This window comes from Emys orbicularis, chromosome 1, assembly GCF_028017835.1.
Source record: "Emys orbicularis isolate rEmyOrb1 chromosome 1, rEmyOrb1.hap1, whole genome shotgun sequence".
Taxonomy (NCBI): domain Eukaryota; kingdom Metazoa; phylum Chordata; order Testudines; family Emydidae; genus Emys; species Emys orbicularis.
In genome coordinates, this window is record NC_088683.1 from 4,639,783 (window position 1) to 4,658,510 (window position 18,728).

The window sequence follows — 18,728 nt, forward strand, 5'->3', positions numbered from 1 at the left end:
CCCCCCCCCCCCACCCGCCAGCTGTCGAAGGCTCACACATTAATTGCTTTCCCAGAAGCTACTTCCAAGCAATGAGAGTTTGGCCCAGGGCTAGTTAACTGGTGACTCATTGCGCCCTGGGGTCAGCACTTCTTCGGGCAGGTTCTGACCAGTCCTAGGCCCTCCTTGCGTAACTCGGGGGGGGGTTATAAACCCAGAGACGCCTGCCCCAGCCCCAGAGACTGCAGAGCTCCCCTCCTCACACACTCTCCTCCTCCGGGGCTGCCAGGGTGAGGAGCCAGGATGAAGGTCGTACGCATGGTGAGTAGGGAGAGGCAGACTGGCCTGGGATCTGAATCCTAGAGGCAGCAGAGGAAAAGCCATGGGGTCACTCCCGTCCTGCCCAGCCATCGTCCCCCCACCTCCCATCCTCCAGGTCTGGATTGTGCCCAGCGTCCATTCGCCAGGGCTAGGCCCTGACTAGTTTTCAGTGGCCCAAGAGATGAGGCTCCCACTGATTCCACCGGGGACATGACTCACCAGCCCACCACCAGCCCTGCTGGCAGGAAGGTTTTCCTGTGGTTCCCCTGAGATTTTCCTTTGCTGGGTTTGGTCCCACGGCTCCCTCTGGCTCCTCTATGTACACACCCCACTGTATCCCCCCACCCCCATGCAGAGCTTGCATCTTCCACTCGATCCCCCATATGCAGAGAGACCATTGGATCCTCTGTGTTCAGACCCCACTGGACCCTGCTGGATCCCACACACAGAGATCCTGCTGCTTCTCATCTGATCCCCTATGCACAGGCCCGACTGTCCGTGCACAGACCCCGTCACACCCCATCAGGTATCCTGCACACACAGACCCTGCAGGTTTCCCGGTGTGTGCAGCTGCTCCTAGTCCATCCTGTACATGTAGATCCTGCCTTCCCCCACTGGCTCCCACGTGTACAGATCTGCCGGATCTGCTGTGCCCAGGTGCTAGGGGACGCACTGGGCTCAGGGTCCAGCCACTTCTCCTTGATCTCATAGCAGTGCCAGGCACACTTGCCCACCTCTCACCCTTATGCTTGGGCCCTACAAGAGTTTGCTAGAGGATAGGGGGATACGTGATCGCCCCATCTCAAAAACGACACATTGGAATTGGAAAAGGTGCAGAGAAGGGCAACAAGCTTCCATATGAGGAGAGATGAAAAAGACTGGGTCTGTTCATCTTTGAAAAGAGATGACTAAAGCGGGATATGATAAAGGGCTGTAAAATCATGACTGGTGTGTGAATAAGGAAGTGTTATTTACCTGTACACAAGAACCTGATGAAATTAATAGGCAGCAGGTTTAAAACAAAAGGAAGTACTTCTTCTTACAGCACACAGTTAACCTGTGGAACTCATTGCCATGGGATGTTGTGAAGGCTAAAAGTATAACTGGGTTCAAAAAAGAATTAGATCAGTTCCTGGAGAACAGGCCCATTAATGGCTTTTAGCCAAGATGTTCACGGACACAACCCCATGCTATGGGTGTCTCTAAACCTCTGACTGCCAGAACCTGGGACTGGACAACAGGGGATGGATCACTCAGTAATTGCCCATTTCTGTTCATTCCTGCTGAAGCATCTAGCACTGATCACTGTTGGAAGATAGGATACTGGGATAGATGGACCATTGTTCTGACCCATGGCAATGAGTTCCACAGGTTAACTGTGTGCTGTAAGAAGTACTTCCTTTTGTTTTAAACCTGCTGCCTATTAATTTCATCAGGTGACCCCTGGTTCTTGTGTACAGGTAAATAACACTTCCTTATTCACACACCAGTGATGATTTTACAGCCCTTTATCATATCCTGCTCTTCTGTTCTTATGACATAAGTAGTGACATCTCTGCACCTTTCCTGAGCATACATTTTTGACAGGTTTCCAACTCCCCTTCCCCCATGATATTGTCCCAATTAGACTCCAGCATTAGATTGCATGTCCCTCTTTTTGGTCCAATGAGTTGGCTGTATGGTTCTGGAAGTCCCTCCTATCATGTCCTCCCTTTCCAGGACCCCTAGGGTTCCTTTCGAGCCATGTGTGCATTTACGGTGCCATGGACCCTGTTGGGAAAAAAACGAGATTTTTAAAAAATGTTAATTAATTCATCCTTCTGGAATCATTAAAAATAAATGACTAAATATAGATTTCATGCCTTTCACTCATTTTAGAAAAAATATGCTTTTTATGCCATTACTACAATTCTAAATAAAGCTGATTCAATAATTGTATGAACGCGCTAGCAAAATTCTTAATACATATGTGCAAGAGGTTTAATAACAAAGGAATAAATGTATCTATCCCCAGCCACCCCCTCTATCTATCTATCTATCTCCAGCCACCCTGCTAGCTATCTATCTATCCCCAGACACCCCGCTATCTATCTCTCTACTAATGCATTTTCCTTTATTTTAGAGAAAAATATGCATGTATATAATTAGTTCAATTCTAAACAAACTAAACACTTGCAAAAAGGGTTAGTAACAGAGGAACAAAGAAGTGTTTATATATATATATATATATATATATATATATATCCTCATGCATTTCCCTAAATTTTAGAGAAAATATTCTTTTAAGCAGTTAGTACAATTCTAAATAAATTAAACACCTGCACAGACACACAAACACACACACACACCACACTCGCCTTTGTGGCTGCTATTTAACAAATTAAAGCCGAACTGCAGAGCGCCCTGGTTTAAACTCTCCCAAAACTCCTGAGAAAAGCACCATGAGGAAAAAGTTATTTTCTTTGAAATCTTCCTGGCCGTTTTGTCATTGTGTCACTAGGTAACACAAGTATCTAAGTGTGAAGCCCAGTAACAAGGCTATGCAGGTCCTGCAGGATTGCCCTTCCCCCTCCCAAATTCCTCTCTCCACACCAAGCACTGAAAGGATAATGCTAAAGTTACTGTCTGATATACAGACACTCTTTCATAGCACAAAGACTTTCCCGGTTTTGCAACCCTCCAACGTAACACAACTGAGAACTTTATGTAAACGGGGGATGGTCCCGCTATCATGGGGAACTTTCCTGGCTTATACGCGACCCCGGTGAAATGGGCTAGCGAAAGGATCTGAGTCCTCGCTCCCACTTCCTTTACCCAGAGGCCTCCCTGCCCTTGAGGACTCCCCTTCCACTCTCCTGTGTGGCAGAGTCCTCGTAAACCCCGACAAGGCTGGGCCCAGGATTCCTGGGGGTCTCGACCCCCAACCTTGTCGTGATCACTTAGGGCAGGGGCGAGGGTGTCCCCACTCCGGGGGGCTCTCTCTGCACTGGACGCTCCCCTGACCCACTGATCATTACACACAGTTCAAAGCAAATACAATTTATTAAACAGCAACCAATTTAAAAAAACAAGGAAAAAACAGGAAAGGAAAACCCGTCACCCCGCTCTGTGGCACGGGGACGTCACAGCCAGCATCTCTGCAATGTCAGGGAAAGTCAGTCAGTTCCTCACACGTCCCAGGCCCCTGCCCAGTCCCTGGCTGTGCTGCAGGGACGCTGTGGGTTGGACACTCGCTCTGGCGGTTCCCACACGCCCTCAGCCTCTAGGTGGCAGGTCCCTTCTCCCCAGCGTCGCCCCCGCCCAATCGGGGTTACGATCCCCCCCAAGTCTGGCCTGCAGAGCCTCTTGGCCAGGGGCGTCTCCCTGCGCTGGGCCCCCTGCCCAGGGTCCCCCCCCCCATCGCTCTCCCCGGCTGCTCACCGCACCCGGCTCCGGACGGCTCCAGCCCCAGCCCCAGCTCCACTCTGCCTCAGCACGGCTGCGGCTCTGCCTCCAGCTCCCTGGGCTGCTTCCCTGGCCCCTGGCTCCAGCTCTGCTCCCAGCACTGACCTACTTCCTGGGCTGCTTTTCTGCCCCTCTGGCTGGCCCGGCTCCGCTCCCCAGCTCAGCTCCAGCCCCCGCTCTCTCCTTAGCTCAGCCCCACTCTGTCCACCCCAGGCAATTCCAGCTCACAGGGAGGACGGGACCCCCGTGGCCTCCTGACTCCCTGATTAGCCTGCTCACCCTGTCAATCAGGCTGACCTGGAGCATGGGCCTCTCCCCATTGGTCCTGGGGACTGTCAGTCTCAGGCTCCTGATTTCCCATCAACCCTTCCCCTTTCTTTTGGTAGTGGGAGCTAGCCAATCAAAACACCCCCACTGAGTTTTAGTAAGGGGACAACAGTCCCCTTATATTTAGAAAACGATACACTCCGGGCACATGTGGACAGCCAGTGCATGCATCACAAGTGCACGGAAATAGAAACTGGACATATGCAGAGGACCATGCAAAGCCAGGCTTAGCAACCGGTGTGTGCTGCCTGCATCTATCTATCTATCTATCTATCTATCTATCTACCTATCTATCTATCTACCTATCTATCTATCTACCTATCTATCTACCTATCTATCTATCTATCTCCAGACATCCCCTCTATCTATAGGGTTCATATGGGGGTCTATAACAGTTATTTCAGAGGAATCAAGAATAAAAACCAGGCAATCCCACTACACATCCCCCAAAGCGTACACACTCATACTTGTTTTCCAGCCTTATTTTATACAACACACACACTGCCCAACTTAAAGGAACTCTAACTGTGTAAAATTGGTCAATACACCCAGGCAGGAGACAAAATGCACGCCTAGATGAAACTATCCCCACTCTATGTAAAAGAATTCATAACCCTTTTTACTTTTCTTTCCACAACTGCTGCCCGTTTTCTTAAGCTATCCCTGTAACTTGTTCAGAGTTTAAGGTGCCTGCATAGAATGTGTATTGATAAAACTTGGATCTAATAAATGAAAAAACAACAATGGAGTGTTCGGGAAACCCATATTTTAATATTTGGGAGGCAATGGATACAAACAAAATGTTCAACATCTCTGAAACGGTTTAATAGTCAGTATTTTCACATTATTCACTTATTTGGCCCAGTTAGCAAAATACAAAAAAGAAATGAAAAATCCTGAAACAGCCACAAACACCTACATTTTATCTAAGTTAGAGGCAGGAATTTGGCAGCCCGATAAAACCCAGCTGCAGAATTAACACACTCTGCTCTCCCAGCACCTTGTTGAGCATCTGGTTTTGGGTCTGGCGAAAGCAGGCCGGGCCGAACCCACTCGTGCCTTCAGAGACGGTGGTGGAAGCCTCTGAGGAAACAGTGCTCAGCTGCTGAGGGATTTAAATACGAAACACAAGTCAGGTTTGATTTTAGTTTTTACACCACACTTTAAAACCTTTACACTTTGTGTCAGGAGGCCTCTTCGGCCTTTACAAAAAATTTGCCTCAGGCTGGTCTTGCTCCACAGACCTTTTGGCGGGTGTGGGGGAACCAACTGCTCTAGCAAGTTCAGCAACCATAGCCTGCTCCTCTCACCGCTACCGCGCCTTTTGCGCCAGGGCCTTAAACATTCTTACGTGCAGCTTCCTAGATTAATAGATTCCAAGGCCAGAAGGGACCGTTGTGATCATCTCGTTTGATCTGCATAACCCAGGCCAGAAAACATCCCCAAATAACTTACGTGTGCCTCGTCTCTTCCACCCCACTGTTTGAGTGACTTGGGGTCTCCTGATTGAGTTTCAGAGCCTCAAACAACAGCGGGGCTCAGGAGTCGTCTTCTGTTTCTCCTCCTCTGCCCCATCCTTGTGATTACTTTCATTGTCAGCTACCATGGTCTCCTGGCTTGCCTGGCTTGGTGCCGGTGTGCCCTCTGCACCTTTTCCAGTTCTAATAGATCTTTTTTGAGATGGGGCAACCAGAACTGCATGCACTATTAAAGGTGTGGGCGTACTATGGCTTTATATAGTGGCATAATGATATTTTCTGTTTTATTATCTATCCCTTTCCTAATAGTTCCTAACATTCCGTTAGCCTTTTTTACCTCTGCTGCGCATTGAATGGATGTTTTCCGAGAACTATCCATGGTGACTCCAATATCTCTCTCTTGAGCAGTAACATCTAATTTAGACCCCATCATTTTGTATATATAGTTGGGATTATTTTTTCCAATGTGCATTACTTTGCACTTATCAATATTGAATTTCATCTGCTCACTTTGCCTAAGAACATTTGGTGTGGGAACTTGTCAAAGGCTTTCTGAAAATCCAAGTACACTATATCCACTGGATCCCCCTTGTCCACATGCCTGTTGGCCCCTCAAAGAATTCTACTAGATTGGTGAGGTATGATTTCCCTTTACAAAAGCTCTGTTTACTCTTTCCCAACATATTGCATCTGATAATTTTGTTCTTTACTATAGTGTCAACCTATTTGCCTGTTCTGAAGTTTGGCTTACCAGCCTGTAATTGTGAGGATCGCCTCTGGAGCCCTTTTTAAAAACAGGTGTTACATTAGCTATCCTCCAGTCATCTGGGACAAAGGCTAATTTAAGCAATAGGTTACATTTAACAATTAGCAGTTCTGCAATTTCATATTCGAGTTTCATATTTGGTGCAAAATACCTCTGAGCTTTCCCGTTTTCTTCAAATCCACTCTTACATCATATCCTCTTTCACTTCAACAAAGCCTTTAATCCCTCCCAAACCCCTCTGCGTTAGGGCTTTAGTCACCATGACGCCTCTGTTTTCAATGTTTTCTCAGGTCTATCAAATGCTGTCTTGTGTATTTATCTCTATCAAGTACCTAGGATCATAGTTTGTGTACAACGTGAAGTTTGATATAAGAACGGGGGAATTATTTCTTGGGACCCCTTCAATGTGAGGACAACTATGTAATTTTTTTAATTGTTGCTTTGCAGATACTGCTACAATATATCACTGAGCATTTTTCTTGCCAGTTAGAAATGACCAAGCATGGCGTTTTGGTCTGTTATATATGCCCAGTGTGTCTGATGCCCTTGTTAATGTAATTTATTTATTTCTCACTGCTGATCCCTTGGGGAAATGATTAGAAAGACTGGCAAAAGAAAGGTGGGGAGATAACACCTCAAGAGGCAGGGGAGAGCTTTTATGTTACAAGTGCTCACCTGTGCTAAAGTATGACGACTGACAAACAATGCATATAACATTGCTTCGCTAAATAAAGGTTCCAGACAGTTGTCAAAGTTTCCCATAAAAGCCAGGTCTGATGTCTTATCCTCGGGCCCTATTTCTGAATTATACTTTTTAAAGCCTGGGTTACTCTCTCTCTTTCTCTCTCTGTACGTAGCATGTAAGAGATACTTTCAAAAACATTAATTGGGGTTATTTTTTATGTCATTAGACCTTTGACTAAAAATAGTATGTTTAGTAGAAGGAGATGGAGAGGATGCAATTTTAGATACCAGCTATTAGCTCGAGAAAAATGGGGAATGTGAGGTTGGGGGCACATGTTTCTTCAGATAACCACGAAAACCTCAGAAAAATGAAAGGGGCAAGGGAATGTGTCAGACGGGGAAACCTTTATCTCTGTCCTTCAGGCAGTTAGAAAGCCATGATTTAAAATTAGGGCTGTCAAGCAATTAAAAAAATTAATCATGATTAAAAAATTAATCGTGGCGTTAAACAATAATAGAATATCATTTATGTAAATAATAATTATTAAATAATAATTTTGGCTGTTTTCTACATTTTCAAATATATTGATTTTAATTACAACACAGAATACAAAGTGTACAGTGCTCACTTTATATTTATTTTTGTTTACAAATATTTGCCCTGTAAAAAACAAAATAAATAGTATTTTTCAATTCACCTCATACAAGTACTGTAGTGCAATCTCTTTATCATGAAAGTGCAACTTACAATTGTAGAATTATGTACAAAAAATAACTGCATTCAAAAATAAAACAATGGAAAACTTTAGCGCCTATGAGTCCACTCAGTCCTACTTCTTGTTCAGCCAATCGCTCAGACAAACAAGTTTGTTTACATTTGCAGGAGATAATGCTGCCCTCTTCTTGTTTACAATGTCACCTGAAAGTGAGAACAGGCGTTCTCACGGCACTGTTGTAGCCGGCGTCACAAGATATTTACGTGCCGGATGCGCAAAAGATTCCTATGTCCCTTCATGCTTCAACCACCATTCCAGGGGACATGCTGCCATGCTGATGACGGGTTCTGCTTGATAACAATCCAAAGCAGTATGGACTGATGCATGTTCATTTTCATTATATGAGTCAGATGCCACCAGCAGAAGGTTGATTTTCTTTTTTGGTGGTTCGGGTTCTGTAGTTTCCGCATTGGAGTGTTGCTCTTTTAAGATTTCTGAAAGCATGCACCACACCCCGTCCCTCTCAGATTTTGGAAGGCACTTCAGATTCTTAAACCTTGGGTCGAGAGCTGTAGCTAACTTTAGAAATCTCCCACTGGTACCTTCTTTGCATTTTGTCAAATCTGCAGTGAAAGTGTTCTTAAAATGAACAACATGTGCTGGGTCAGCATCCGAGCCTGCTATAACATGAAATATATGGCAGAATGTGGGTAAAACAGAGCAGGGGACATACAATTCTCCCCCAAGGAGTTCAGTCACAAAATAAACACATTATTTTTTTAATGAGCGTCATTAGCATGGAAGCATGTCCTCTGGAATGGTGGCCGAAGCATGAAGGGGCATATGAAGGTTTAGAATATCTGGCTACAAAATTGCCATGTGAACGTCTGTTCTCACTTTCAGGTGACATTGTAAATAAAAAGCAGGCAGCAGCATCTCCCGTAAATGTAAACAAACTTGTTTGTCTGAGCGATTGGCTGAACAAGAAGTAGGACTGAGTGGACTTGTAGACTCTAAAGTCTTACATTGTTTTGTTTTGGAGTGCAGTTATGTAACAAAAAAAATCTATATTTTTAAATTGCACTTTCACGATAAAGAGATTGCACTACAGTACTTGTATGAGGTGAATTGAACAATACTATTTATTTCGTTTATCATTTTTAAAGTGCAAATATTTGTAATAAAGATAATATCCAGTGAGCACTGTACACTCTGTATCCTGTGTCAAGTATCCGAGGGGTAGCCGTGTTAGTCTGAATCTGTGAAAAGCAACAGAGGGTCCTGAGGCACCTTTAAGACTAACTTGCATCCGACGAAGTGGGCATTCACCCACGAAAGCTTATGCTCCAATACTTCTGTTAGTCTTAAAGGTGCCTCAGGACCCTCTGTTGCTTTGTATCCTGTGTTGTAATTGCAATCAATATATTTGAAAATGTAGAAAAATGTCCAAAAATATTTAATACATTTCAATTGGTATTCTACTGTTTAACAGTGCGATTAAAACTGCGATTAATCTGGAACCCACATAGGGTAGCATCAAACACAGCCCATACTTGATGGGGACCCCATCCTGAAATAAATCTTTCCCGAATGCCCCTTCTGCCCTTCAAACAACCCCCAACCTTGCCAAGTCATCTTCAGACTAGGACCCACCAATGCCAAGTGGCACCAGACTCTGCCAGAACAACAGATGCAAAATGTGCAGGCAAATCTCCACTGTCATGATAATCAACATCCCCCATAACACACCTTTCAAAATCCATGGGTCCTGCACATGCCTATCACAACCTGCGGGGTACCTCATCCAGGAGCGGCGGAAGCCCCCTAAAAATGGGGGGGCCCACTGCCGCCCGAACTGTGGTCCTGCCCTGCCCCTTACCCCTGAGGCCCTGCTCCTTACCCAGGGTTGGGTTGAGGTTTTCATGCTGTGCAATTCATGTAGGCAAAATTTTACTAAAATCACAAGGCCTCTTTACGGTGGAAGTCAGTAGGGGCTGATTGCCATTTGGGAGAACAGGATAATGAAATACGTTACCTTGATGAGGAAATGGAATAGGGAAATTTGGGGGAAAAGCCTGGTACAGTACTATAAAAGGCTATGGGGATCAGAAAACCTTCTGACTGGTTCAGAAAAATGTGATGCATCCTAATATTTTATGATGTATGATTCTGCAAAAGGCCGTGTGGTTAAAGACGACTTGCTAATTGGCTCAGGCAGTGGGGTGTGGTTTGTTGCATGCTCCTAGAGCCGGGAATTTTCGGTGGGGTAGATTCATAGGTTCATAGAGTTTAAGGGCAGAAGGGACCGTTAGACAGGGCAGGCCGTAGGGAAATGGCACCCTGGGTGAACTTGTATTTTGGTGCTCCGGCCTCCGCTGCGTCCCTGAGCTCCCCACCCATCCCCCAAGGCCTCCGTTGCCCCCCAACAATCCCCCCCATTGCCCCTGGTCCCCACTGCCTCCCCAGGCTCCCCATCCATTCCCCCATCACCCTGGCCCCCGCTGTCTCCTCAGGCTCCCCACCCCCTCCATCGCCCTTGACCCCCGCTGCCTCCCTCCCATTGGCCCAAGCTCCCTTCCATGGCCTCGCACCCTAGTCCAGCACGCTCCTTCCCTCTTGACCATGGCATCCTGGGTGATCGCCCACATTGCCCACCCGTAAGGCAGGCCCTGCCATTAGATCATCTAACCTGACCTCCTGCATATCACAGCCCATTCACATTCACCCAGTTCCCCCTGTATGGAGCCCAATAGCGTGTGTTTCACTACAGCATAACTTGTGGGTTTTTGGCTAAAGTGAACCTTCCAGAAAGACAGCCAGTCTTGATCTGAAGACGTCCGAGATGGACAAACCACCCTGCCCTCCTTGGTAGTTTGTGCCAATGGTTAATCACCCTCACTCACTATGACAAAATGTGCCTTATTTCTAATCTGATTTGGTCTGTCTTCAGTTTCCAGCTGCTGGTTCTTGGTCTGCCTTTCTCAGCTAGATTACAGACCCCTTTAGTGCCCAATCTTTTCTCTCTACGAAGGTCCCTATACACTGGAACCAAGAGTCACCTTTCAACATCTTGTTGATGAGCTAAACAGGTGGTGCTCTTTATGTCTCTTGTTTCAAGGCATTTTCTTCCCCTCACCCCCCTTTGAGTTGTTTTTGTGGCTCTTTTCTGCATCTTCTTCAATTTTTAAACATCCTTTTAAAGTGTGGACCCCAGAAATGAGGATTGTGGAATCAAACATTTTATGTCATGATCACCGGGCTGCAGCAATCACCAACTTCTAGTCCAGTGATTAATTCATCTTTGTCCATCACAATGAGGTCCAAAATATTCACTTTCTGTTGCGTAAATGGCTTTTCTCATCTTTCTCCCGGCTCCCCCATCCCTTTAAAAAACTTTCTTGGCCATCTCTGAAAGGCGGCGGTAGAACAGCTAGACCCCATACACACGTCATTAATCCTAAAGTTATATTTACAATTTCTATCAGGAATCTCTTGCAGCCTTTGTGCATGTGTTTAATTTATTTAGAAATGTTCTAACTGCGTACAAATATTTGTTTCTGAAAATCAGAAAAATGCATGATGCATATCATAGAAATATATATAAACATTTCTCATTTATTCCTCTGTTATTAAGTTTTTTTGCATATATTTAATTTATTTAGAATTGAGCTAACTGCATAAGAGAAGACATACCTTTAAAATGAGGAAAAGTTATATATATATATATATATATATATATATATATATATATATATATATATAACATAACACTTCTCTTTTATTCCTTTGTTATTAAGACTTTTTACACATATTTATTCTATTTAGACTTGTACAATTACTTAACTTGACTAAATTTAGAATTGTACTAACAGCAAAAGTGAGGATAATGCATGAGTATATATAAAAATGTATTTTTCTCATATATATATATATATTATTGCTCTGTTATTAAGCTTTGTTGCATGTATTTAATTTATTTAGACTTGTACTACTGTAGTGGTTGCGTACAATTATTTAATCAATTTGATTTAGATTTGTGCTAATTGCACACAAAGTATATTTTACACTAAAAATAAGGAAGAAGCATGACATTTATATTTATTCGTTTATTTTGAATGATTCCAGTAAGGATACATTAAAAAAAAATTAAAAAAAAAATCTTGTTTTTTCCCCAAAATGGCTGAACGGCGCCATAAATGCACATGTGACCAAACCTGAAACCTAGGGGTCCTGGGAAAAGTAGGCAGGACTTCCAGAGCCATCTGGCCGTCTCATTGGACAAGAAGGAGGGGCATGCAGTCTAAAGCTGGAGTCTGATTGGTCGATTATAATAGCTGGGGGAGGGTCCGGGCATGGAAACCGGTCAGAACTATAAGAACAGGAAAGGTGCAGATATCACTAGTGACACAGAGCTGGGCATTGGAGCTGGTTGGGAATTTGTCACTGGATCATGCTTCCATCAGAAAATGCCGATTTGTTGAAGTTGAACTGTTCCGTGGGAAAGTGTCAATGGCAACAAAACTTTGGCAGGAAGCAGGCGGGTCCCTTGGCTGTGCACACACTTCCTGGCTCTGCGGCAGCCTGCCTGGCAGTCGGCTGGGGAGTCCGGGCTTCCAGGGTTCCCAGCGCCGGCCAGCCCGGCAGGTGGGCGCTGGGGAACCAGGTGTCTGAGAGCTTCCAGTCTCACTGACTTGTGCTGTGGAACTGGGAGTCCACTGTGGAACACGGACAGACAGACACATGCACAGACAGAGTGACGGACTAACGGACAGTTGGACATACTGACACAGCATACAGACAGACATACCGCCTGGACATACAGTTTGATCTACTGAGGCAATAGCCCTTGGTAGGGGTGGCATGGCCGGGGCCGGGTGGGAGGGGGTGGCAGGGAGGGGAGCAGGAGGGCGCTACCCTCGCTGGTCCCTCATGCGAAGCTTCCCTCACCCCAGGACGCAGACCCCTCCGAAGTTTACCGGCCGGAGGCAGGGGCTGAGCATGGCAAGCTGAAAACAGACTACAGGAATTACATGGTGAGCTCCCGCCGCCCTGTCACCTGCCACCGGCTGTCTGGGACCTACCTGTGAGCATGGGTGTCAGTCCCCCACGTCTAGGCAGAGACAGGTCCCGGGGCTAGGTGCTCAGGCTGGAGCCGCTCTGCTCCGACCAACAGGCTGGCAATCCAGTGACCGCAGCAACTGCACTCCCTGCTGGGGCTAGGAGGGGCCAAGGGAGAGGCCGGGGCTGGAATAGCCGAGAGTCCCCTACAGCCAGCGCTCCCGCCCCACTCCCCACAGCGCCCCCTGCTGAGAGAGACTGGGACTGGAGTAGCCGGGAGTCCCCCATGGACAGTGGCCCCTGCTGGGAGTGACCAGGACTGGAATAGCCGGGAGCTCCTCCCACAGCCAGTGCTCCCGCCCCACAGCGCCCCCTGCTGGGAGTGACCAGGACTGGAATAGCCGGGAGCTCCTCCCACAGCCAGTGCTCCCGCCCCACAGCGCCCCCTGCTGGGAGTGACCAGGACTGGAATAGCCGGGAGCTCCTCCCACAGCCAGTGCTCCCGCCCCACAGCGCCCCCTGCTGGGAGTGACCAGGACTGGAATAGCCGGGAGCTCCTCCCACAGCCAGTGCTCCCGCCCCACAGCGCCCCCTGCTGGGAGTGACCAGGACTGGAATAGCCGGGAGGTCCTCCTACAGCAGCGCTCCTGTCCTGCTCCCCATGGCCAGAACTCCATATCTACCTCCTGTTGGAGAGGCTGGGGCTGGAGTAGCAGGCCTGGGCTCTCGTTTGAGTCATGGGTGTGTTGTTCCAGGCCGGGCCGCTGCTAGATCGCGTGTATAACACCTACCTGCTGATGCACACGCACCAGACCGTGGACTTTGTCCGGAAGAAGGTACGTCCCCTGGGGACGCACAGAGCCCCACCTGTGCCCCTCCAGCGCTGCTGACCCAGCCCCCCGAGACGCTCAGACAGCCCCTTCCTGAGAGGGGACTATGACTCTCCAGCGGTTGTGTCTAGGAAAGGATTAGCCACAGCCCGGCTCCCCAGGAGCCCCAGCTCACGGGAGCCCCCTCTCTGCCCTCCCCAGAGCCCCTTAGGGAACGCTGCTCGCCCGACAGTCCCTGGGAACCCCAGCACACGGGAGCCCCCTCCCCTCCCCAGCCCACAGCCCCTTAGGGAACGCTGCTCCCCCAACTATCCCTGGGAACCCCTGCCCACGGGAGCCCCCTCCTTCCCCCTCTCTAGCCCAGCGCCCCTTAGGGAATGCTGCTCCCCCGACAGTCCCTGGGAACCCCAGCCCACGGGAGCCCCCTCCCCTCCCCAGCCCACAGCCCCTTAGGGAACGCTGCTCCCCCAACTGTCCCTGGGAACCCCTGCCCACGGGAGCCCCCTCCCCTCCCCAGCCCAGAGCCCCTTAGGGAATGCTGATCCCCCAACAGCCCCTGGGGACCCCAACCCACAGGAGCCCCCTCCCCTCCCCAGCCCAGAGCCCCTTAGGGAATGCTGATCCCCCAACAGCCCCTGGGGACCCAAGCCAAGGGAGTGAGGCTGGTGCAGACATTCTCCCGCCCCATTTCTGGCCCCAGGAGCTGGCAGTGACCCCTGTGCTCAGAGCTGGGCCTCACCAGCTCCCCTGTCCCCAGGGCGCAGAGTACGGGGCCTGCGCCCAGCGCCGAATGAGCATCATGGAAGCCTTGGATTTACTGGACAACGTGGTGGATGAATCGGACCCGGACGTGGACTTTCCCAACTCCTACCACGCGTACCAGACCGCGGAGGGCATCCGCCGGGCCCACCCGGACAAAGGTAGGGCCAGTCCATGTGTGCGCCGGGACTGGGGGGCTTGGGTGCAGGATCCCAGCGGGGGTCTCTGCAGAGCCGGGTAGGTAGGGACCGACCCCCTTCCTGCTCTGGGACGAGAAACCAGAGTGGCCTTTTCTGCTGCCGAACAGCCCCGCCAGTGGGCTGCCCCCACCCCAGCCCCAGCCTGACCCCTCTCTGCTCTCTCTGTCACAGACTGGTTCCAGCTGGTCGGGCTGCTGCATGACATGGGCAAAGTCCTGGCCCTGGCCGGGGAGCCTCAGGTGAGCAGCCGCGGAGGCAGCGTGTGCTCCAGGCAGGGGAGTGGGTCGAATGCATCCAGCCCGACTGGTTACCCCTGTGTGACCCTTGGGGATCAGCCAGGGGAGGGGAAGTGAGGGGGGCAATGCCGTAAGAGGCTAGCTGCATGCAGGCCACCTGTCAGAGAGCACGTCAGACACAGAGCCCTTTGCAAGGGGAGCCAGCGGGGGTCGCCCCCCAGCCCCTGGCCAGCTCCTCAGCTGTCTGTTCCAGGACAGCTGGTGCCCAGCTCAGAGCCCGACCAGCGGGACGGGCCAAGCACCCAGCAAGATTCAGAGGGAAGGGCCGCGTCCGTGGGTCCCATGGAGATCTGGAGCTACTGCAGTTAATGCTGATCTGTGGCTACGAGAGCCCAGGATGGGGCTGGTGTGGAGCAGATTACCCTCCCCCCCCCTCAGCTACCCACTGAAGGGACCATGGTTGGAGCCAGGACCCGGGGTCAGGTGGCCCTCAGCTCGGCCATGGCTGGTGAGCCCTTTCCTCCCCTGTTCTCTCTGCAGTGGGCCGTGGTGGGCGACACATTCCCCGTGGGCTGCAGGGTCCAGGAGTCTGTCGTCTTCAGCGACTCCACCTTCCACGACAACCCCGACACAAAAACCCCCCTGTACAAGTGAGTCCTACCCCTTCCCCCCCCCCCCCCCGCCAGAGCACCTGAGCCCTGGGGGGCCCATCCCACTAGGAAGTGACCCCTAGGCACACCGCACCCTACAGGGCAGCCTCCCACTGGGATGGCTCTGCCCCAGGGCCGCCCCTACACCCAGCAGCCTCCCATGGTCTGCGGGCTGGAGCAGCAGAGAGCTGGGCCTGGGGTGGTGAGAGCAGCTGGGCATTGGGGCGGGTGAGGTGTAATCCCCCTCCAATGGCACAGCTGCAGTCTCGAGTCCCCGCAGTGCCCCACACGGGCGGGTCTGCGTCCTGCCCTCCTTCCCCCCCAGATGGGGGGGCGCGAGGCTCAGTTTCCCCAACAATTAACATGCTGAGTTGGCCGATTGTGGCCATGTTCTGCACCCGCCTGCAGACACCTGCCCTGCCGGCTCCGAGCCAGCGCCAGTGCCCTGTAGCCCTGCAGGGCGCTCCCCCAAGGAGAGGGGACGAGGCGGGAGGGCTGGGGCCCCGCCGGGAGCTCCGTTGACTGTCTCTCTCTCTTGCTCAGCACGCAGTATGGGATCTACCAGCCTCACTGCGGCCTGGCCAACGTGCTTATGTCCTGGGGCCATGACGGTAAGGGCGTGCCCGGCGCGGGGCTCCTGGCTGCAGCCGAGGGCTGGGCCTGGCTCCGGAAGCCTCTTGGAGAATGGAGCCGGGGAGGGGGATTTGCTTCTAGGGCCCCTTCAGGGTGAGGGTCAATGCACCAGATCCCTGCTCCTGGAGCTCTCGGCTGCCCTCTCCTCCCGGCTCTCCCTCATCTTGCTCCTTGGGGGCCTTCCCCTGCCCCTTGCGGTCAGTGTCCCATAGGGCTCCCTTCGCACTATCCCCCTCGTCCCAGGGGCCACAGCTGCACCCCCCCACCTGCAGCTCCCAAACCCACCACCCTCTCCTGTCCCATTGTCCCCCTCCCCACCTCCTGCACGTGGGGCCCTGCCTCCCTGGCCCTCTTCTCACCTTGCTGTTCCCTTGGCCTGTGCACCCTCCCCCGCCAACAGCCTCCGCCAAAGAGCAGCCGGGTATCAGAGGAACAAAATGCAGTCCAGGGGCAGCTCTCCGGACACATGATGCTCGCCCCCTGCCCACGGCAACCAGGATCTTCCCCCCAGCGGCCCGTCCCTGTCCACAGGGGCTGAGGGCACTATGATGGAATACCCTTGCAAAGCATCTCTCCTGTTGCCGGATAGCGGCTGGACCACAGAGGATAGTGGCCTACTGCCAGCTAACAGAGGTGCTCCAGTAGGTAGTGCATGACTTGTGTATCCCCCGTTCACAGCTGGGGAAACAGAGGCACAGACTTGCCCAAGGTCCCATTGCAAATCACTGTCAGAGCCAGAAACAGAACGCAGGAGTTCTGCCCTCCCCCAGCCCTCGGGCGGCACGCCTACCCTGCTTTGCTGTCTCTGTGGCATTGTCAGCTCCTGCAATGGGTGCTCCATCCCCTGACTGACCTGCGCAGCGCCTGGCACCAGGCTAATATTGTCAGATGTGGGCAGTGCCCTTGGGTGCCCAGCAGGAGGCACCCGGGGCCTGGTTTTCCGCTGGGCGCACGTAGCTAGCTGCATGCAGTCCTTACTGCAGGTTCATTTCTGGCTGGCACAGCCGCCACACTCCTGTGAGCAGAGAGGCTGGGACAGGGTGTTGGAGGTAGTCTGGGTGCCCGGGCTCGCAGGGCTAACACTGCTCTCTCCTCAGAGTACATGTACCAAGTCATGAAATTCAACAATTTTGCTCTCCCCGAGGAGGTAAGTGGCTGGGGATTTTTGGAGTTTTTTTGGGGGTGGGGGGTGAAACGGGGGTATGTGGCTGAGAGAACTGATTCATGCCTGTCCCCCAGCTGAGCCAGGGGACTGTCTCCTGCCGCCCCCAGGAACAGCATGCTGGGCATTTGCCCCATGGGCTATCCCCTGCGGTCCAGCTGGGTTGTGCAACTGGAAGTCTTCACAGTCCCATTCCTCTGCCTCCACCTGCTCCTTGATGCCCCGTTGGCATGGCACTGATACCCCCTCCTGCAGGCTCTGAGGAGGAGGCACTAAAAACCTTGGGGACACAAATGGGAGATTTGGCTCCAGGGATTGGAGAGGAGCCCCCTGGGCTGGGCTGTATCAGTTGGTGGGATGGGTGGGTCCGGGCCGATGCTGCTCCTCTCACCCCTTTCTCCTCTTGCAGGCTTTCTACATGATCCGCTTCCACTCGTTCTACCCCTGGCACACGGGCGGGGATTACATGCACCTGTGCAGCAATGAGGACCTGCGCATGCTGGCCTGGGTCAAGGAGTTCAAGTGCGTGCCCCAGCCCTGGGGCAGGGGGAAGGGGACAGGGGCTGCTGAGCCAGGCACTGAGATTGGGCATTGCGGCCATGCAAGCAAAGGCAGCAAATTTGAAACTGATAAAAGGAAATTCCCCCCCCCCCCCAACACAGAGTACCAGGGAGCTGTGGAACTCTCTGCCACATGAAGTTACTGAGGCCAAAAATTTAAGATTCACGCAGGCCTTGGACATTTTATGTGGACAATAGGAACACACAGTTATTGATGCTAACATGTTTTTGCTCGGGTATTAAGCTTCTGGGCTTGAGCTGTGCTCCAATTATTAGAGAGCAGGAGGGGACCTAATGTAGGATCCTCCCCTCCCCCCACCATCTATTACAGGGTGCTTGCACCTTCCTCTGGCACAGCTGGTTCCCTCCCCTGTTAGAGGCAGGATCCAGAGCTGGGGGGACCTCCGGGCTGCTCCAGACTGACAATCGCAGTGTTTGAGATCAATGGAACAGAGAGAGGCTGGAGTCAGCAGGGAATGGGATGTTTGCCCCATTGCCATAGGGGAGCAGCTGAGCTGGTCCCCCTCCTGCTGCCAGGTTCCTGGGAGGTGAGGGGGGCAGGGACAGCAGAAGGGGAGCAGCCTAGGTGAGCCTTTGCTTTCTGCTCCCTGCAGCAAGTTTGATCTCTACACCAAGTGCGAGGATCTGCCTGACGTGACACAGCTGAAGCCGTATTACCAGTCCCTGATTGACAAGTACTGCCCAGGCCAGCTGTGCTGGTGACCAGCCGAGCAAGCACCTGCCTGCTCCTAAGGCAGCATCTCCACCAGTCCCCTACCCTCACCCGGCTGGATGAGCTCAATCCCCAAGCACACCAGGAGCCAGCCTCCAGGCCCCAGGGAACAGCCACCCTCAGGCCTGGCTCTGCATTCCCCCACCAATCAGCCTGCAAGGAGGTCCCCTAGAACCATTGCAGCTGGGCTGG

The 18,728-nt window shown here is 51.2% G+C and overlaps 1 protein-coding gene across 1 annotated transcript; it reads left to right on the top strand.

Annotated features, from left to right (window-relative positions):
- Window positions 1-282: 282 nt before the first annotated feature.
- Window positions 283-18,526, top strand: MIOX (myo-inositol oxygenase). Its single transcript, XM_065422668.1, has 10 exons — window positions 283-300; window positions 12,668-12,748; window positions 13,529-13,609; window positions 14,304-14,523; window positions 14,734-14,801; window positions 15,339-15,448; window positions 15,992-16,059; window positions 17,179-17,228; window positions 17,653-17,765; window positions 18,418-18,526. Exons 1-10 carry the CDS (start codon window positions 283-285, stop codon window positions 18,524-18,526), a joined length of 918 nt encoding a protein of 305 aa, XP_065278740.1.
- The last annotated feature ends 202 nt before the right edge of the window (window positions 18,527-18,728 follow it).

Bases quoted from the DNA above. Each gene is read 5' to 3' on its own strand.
- MIOX (XM_065422668.1), top strand. The intron at 17,229-17,652 runs GTAAGTGGCTGG...CTCCTCTTGCAG, and splicing joins ATTTTGCTCTCCCCGAGGAG to GCTTTCTACATGATCCGCTT. The intron at 17,766-18,417 runs GTGCGTGCCCCA...TGCTCCCTGCAG, and splicing joins GCCTGGGTCAAGGAGTTCAA to CAAGTTTGATCTCTACACCA.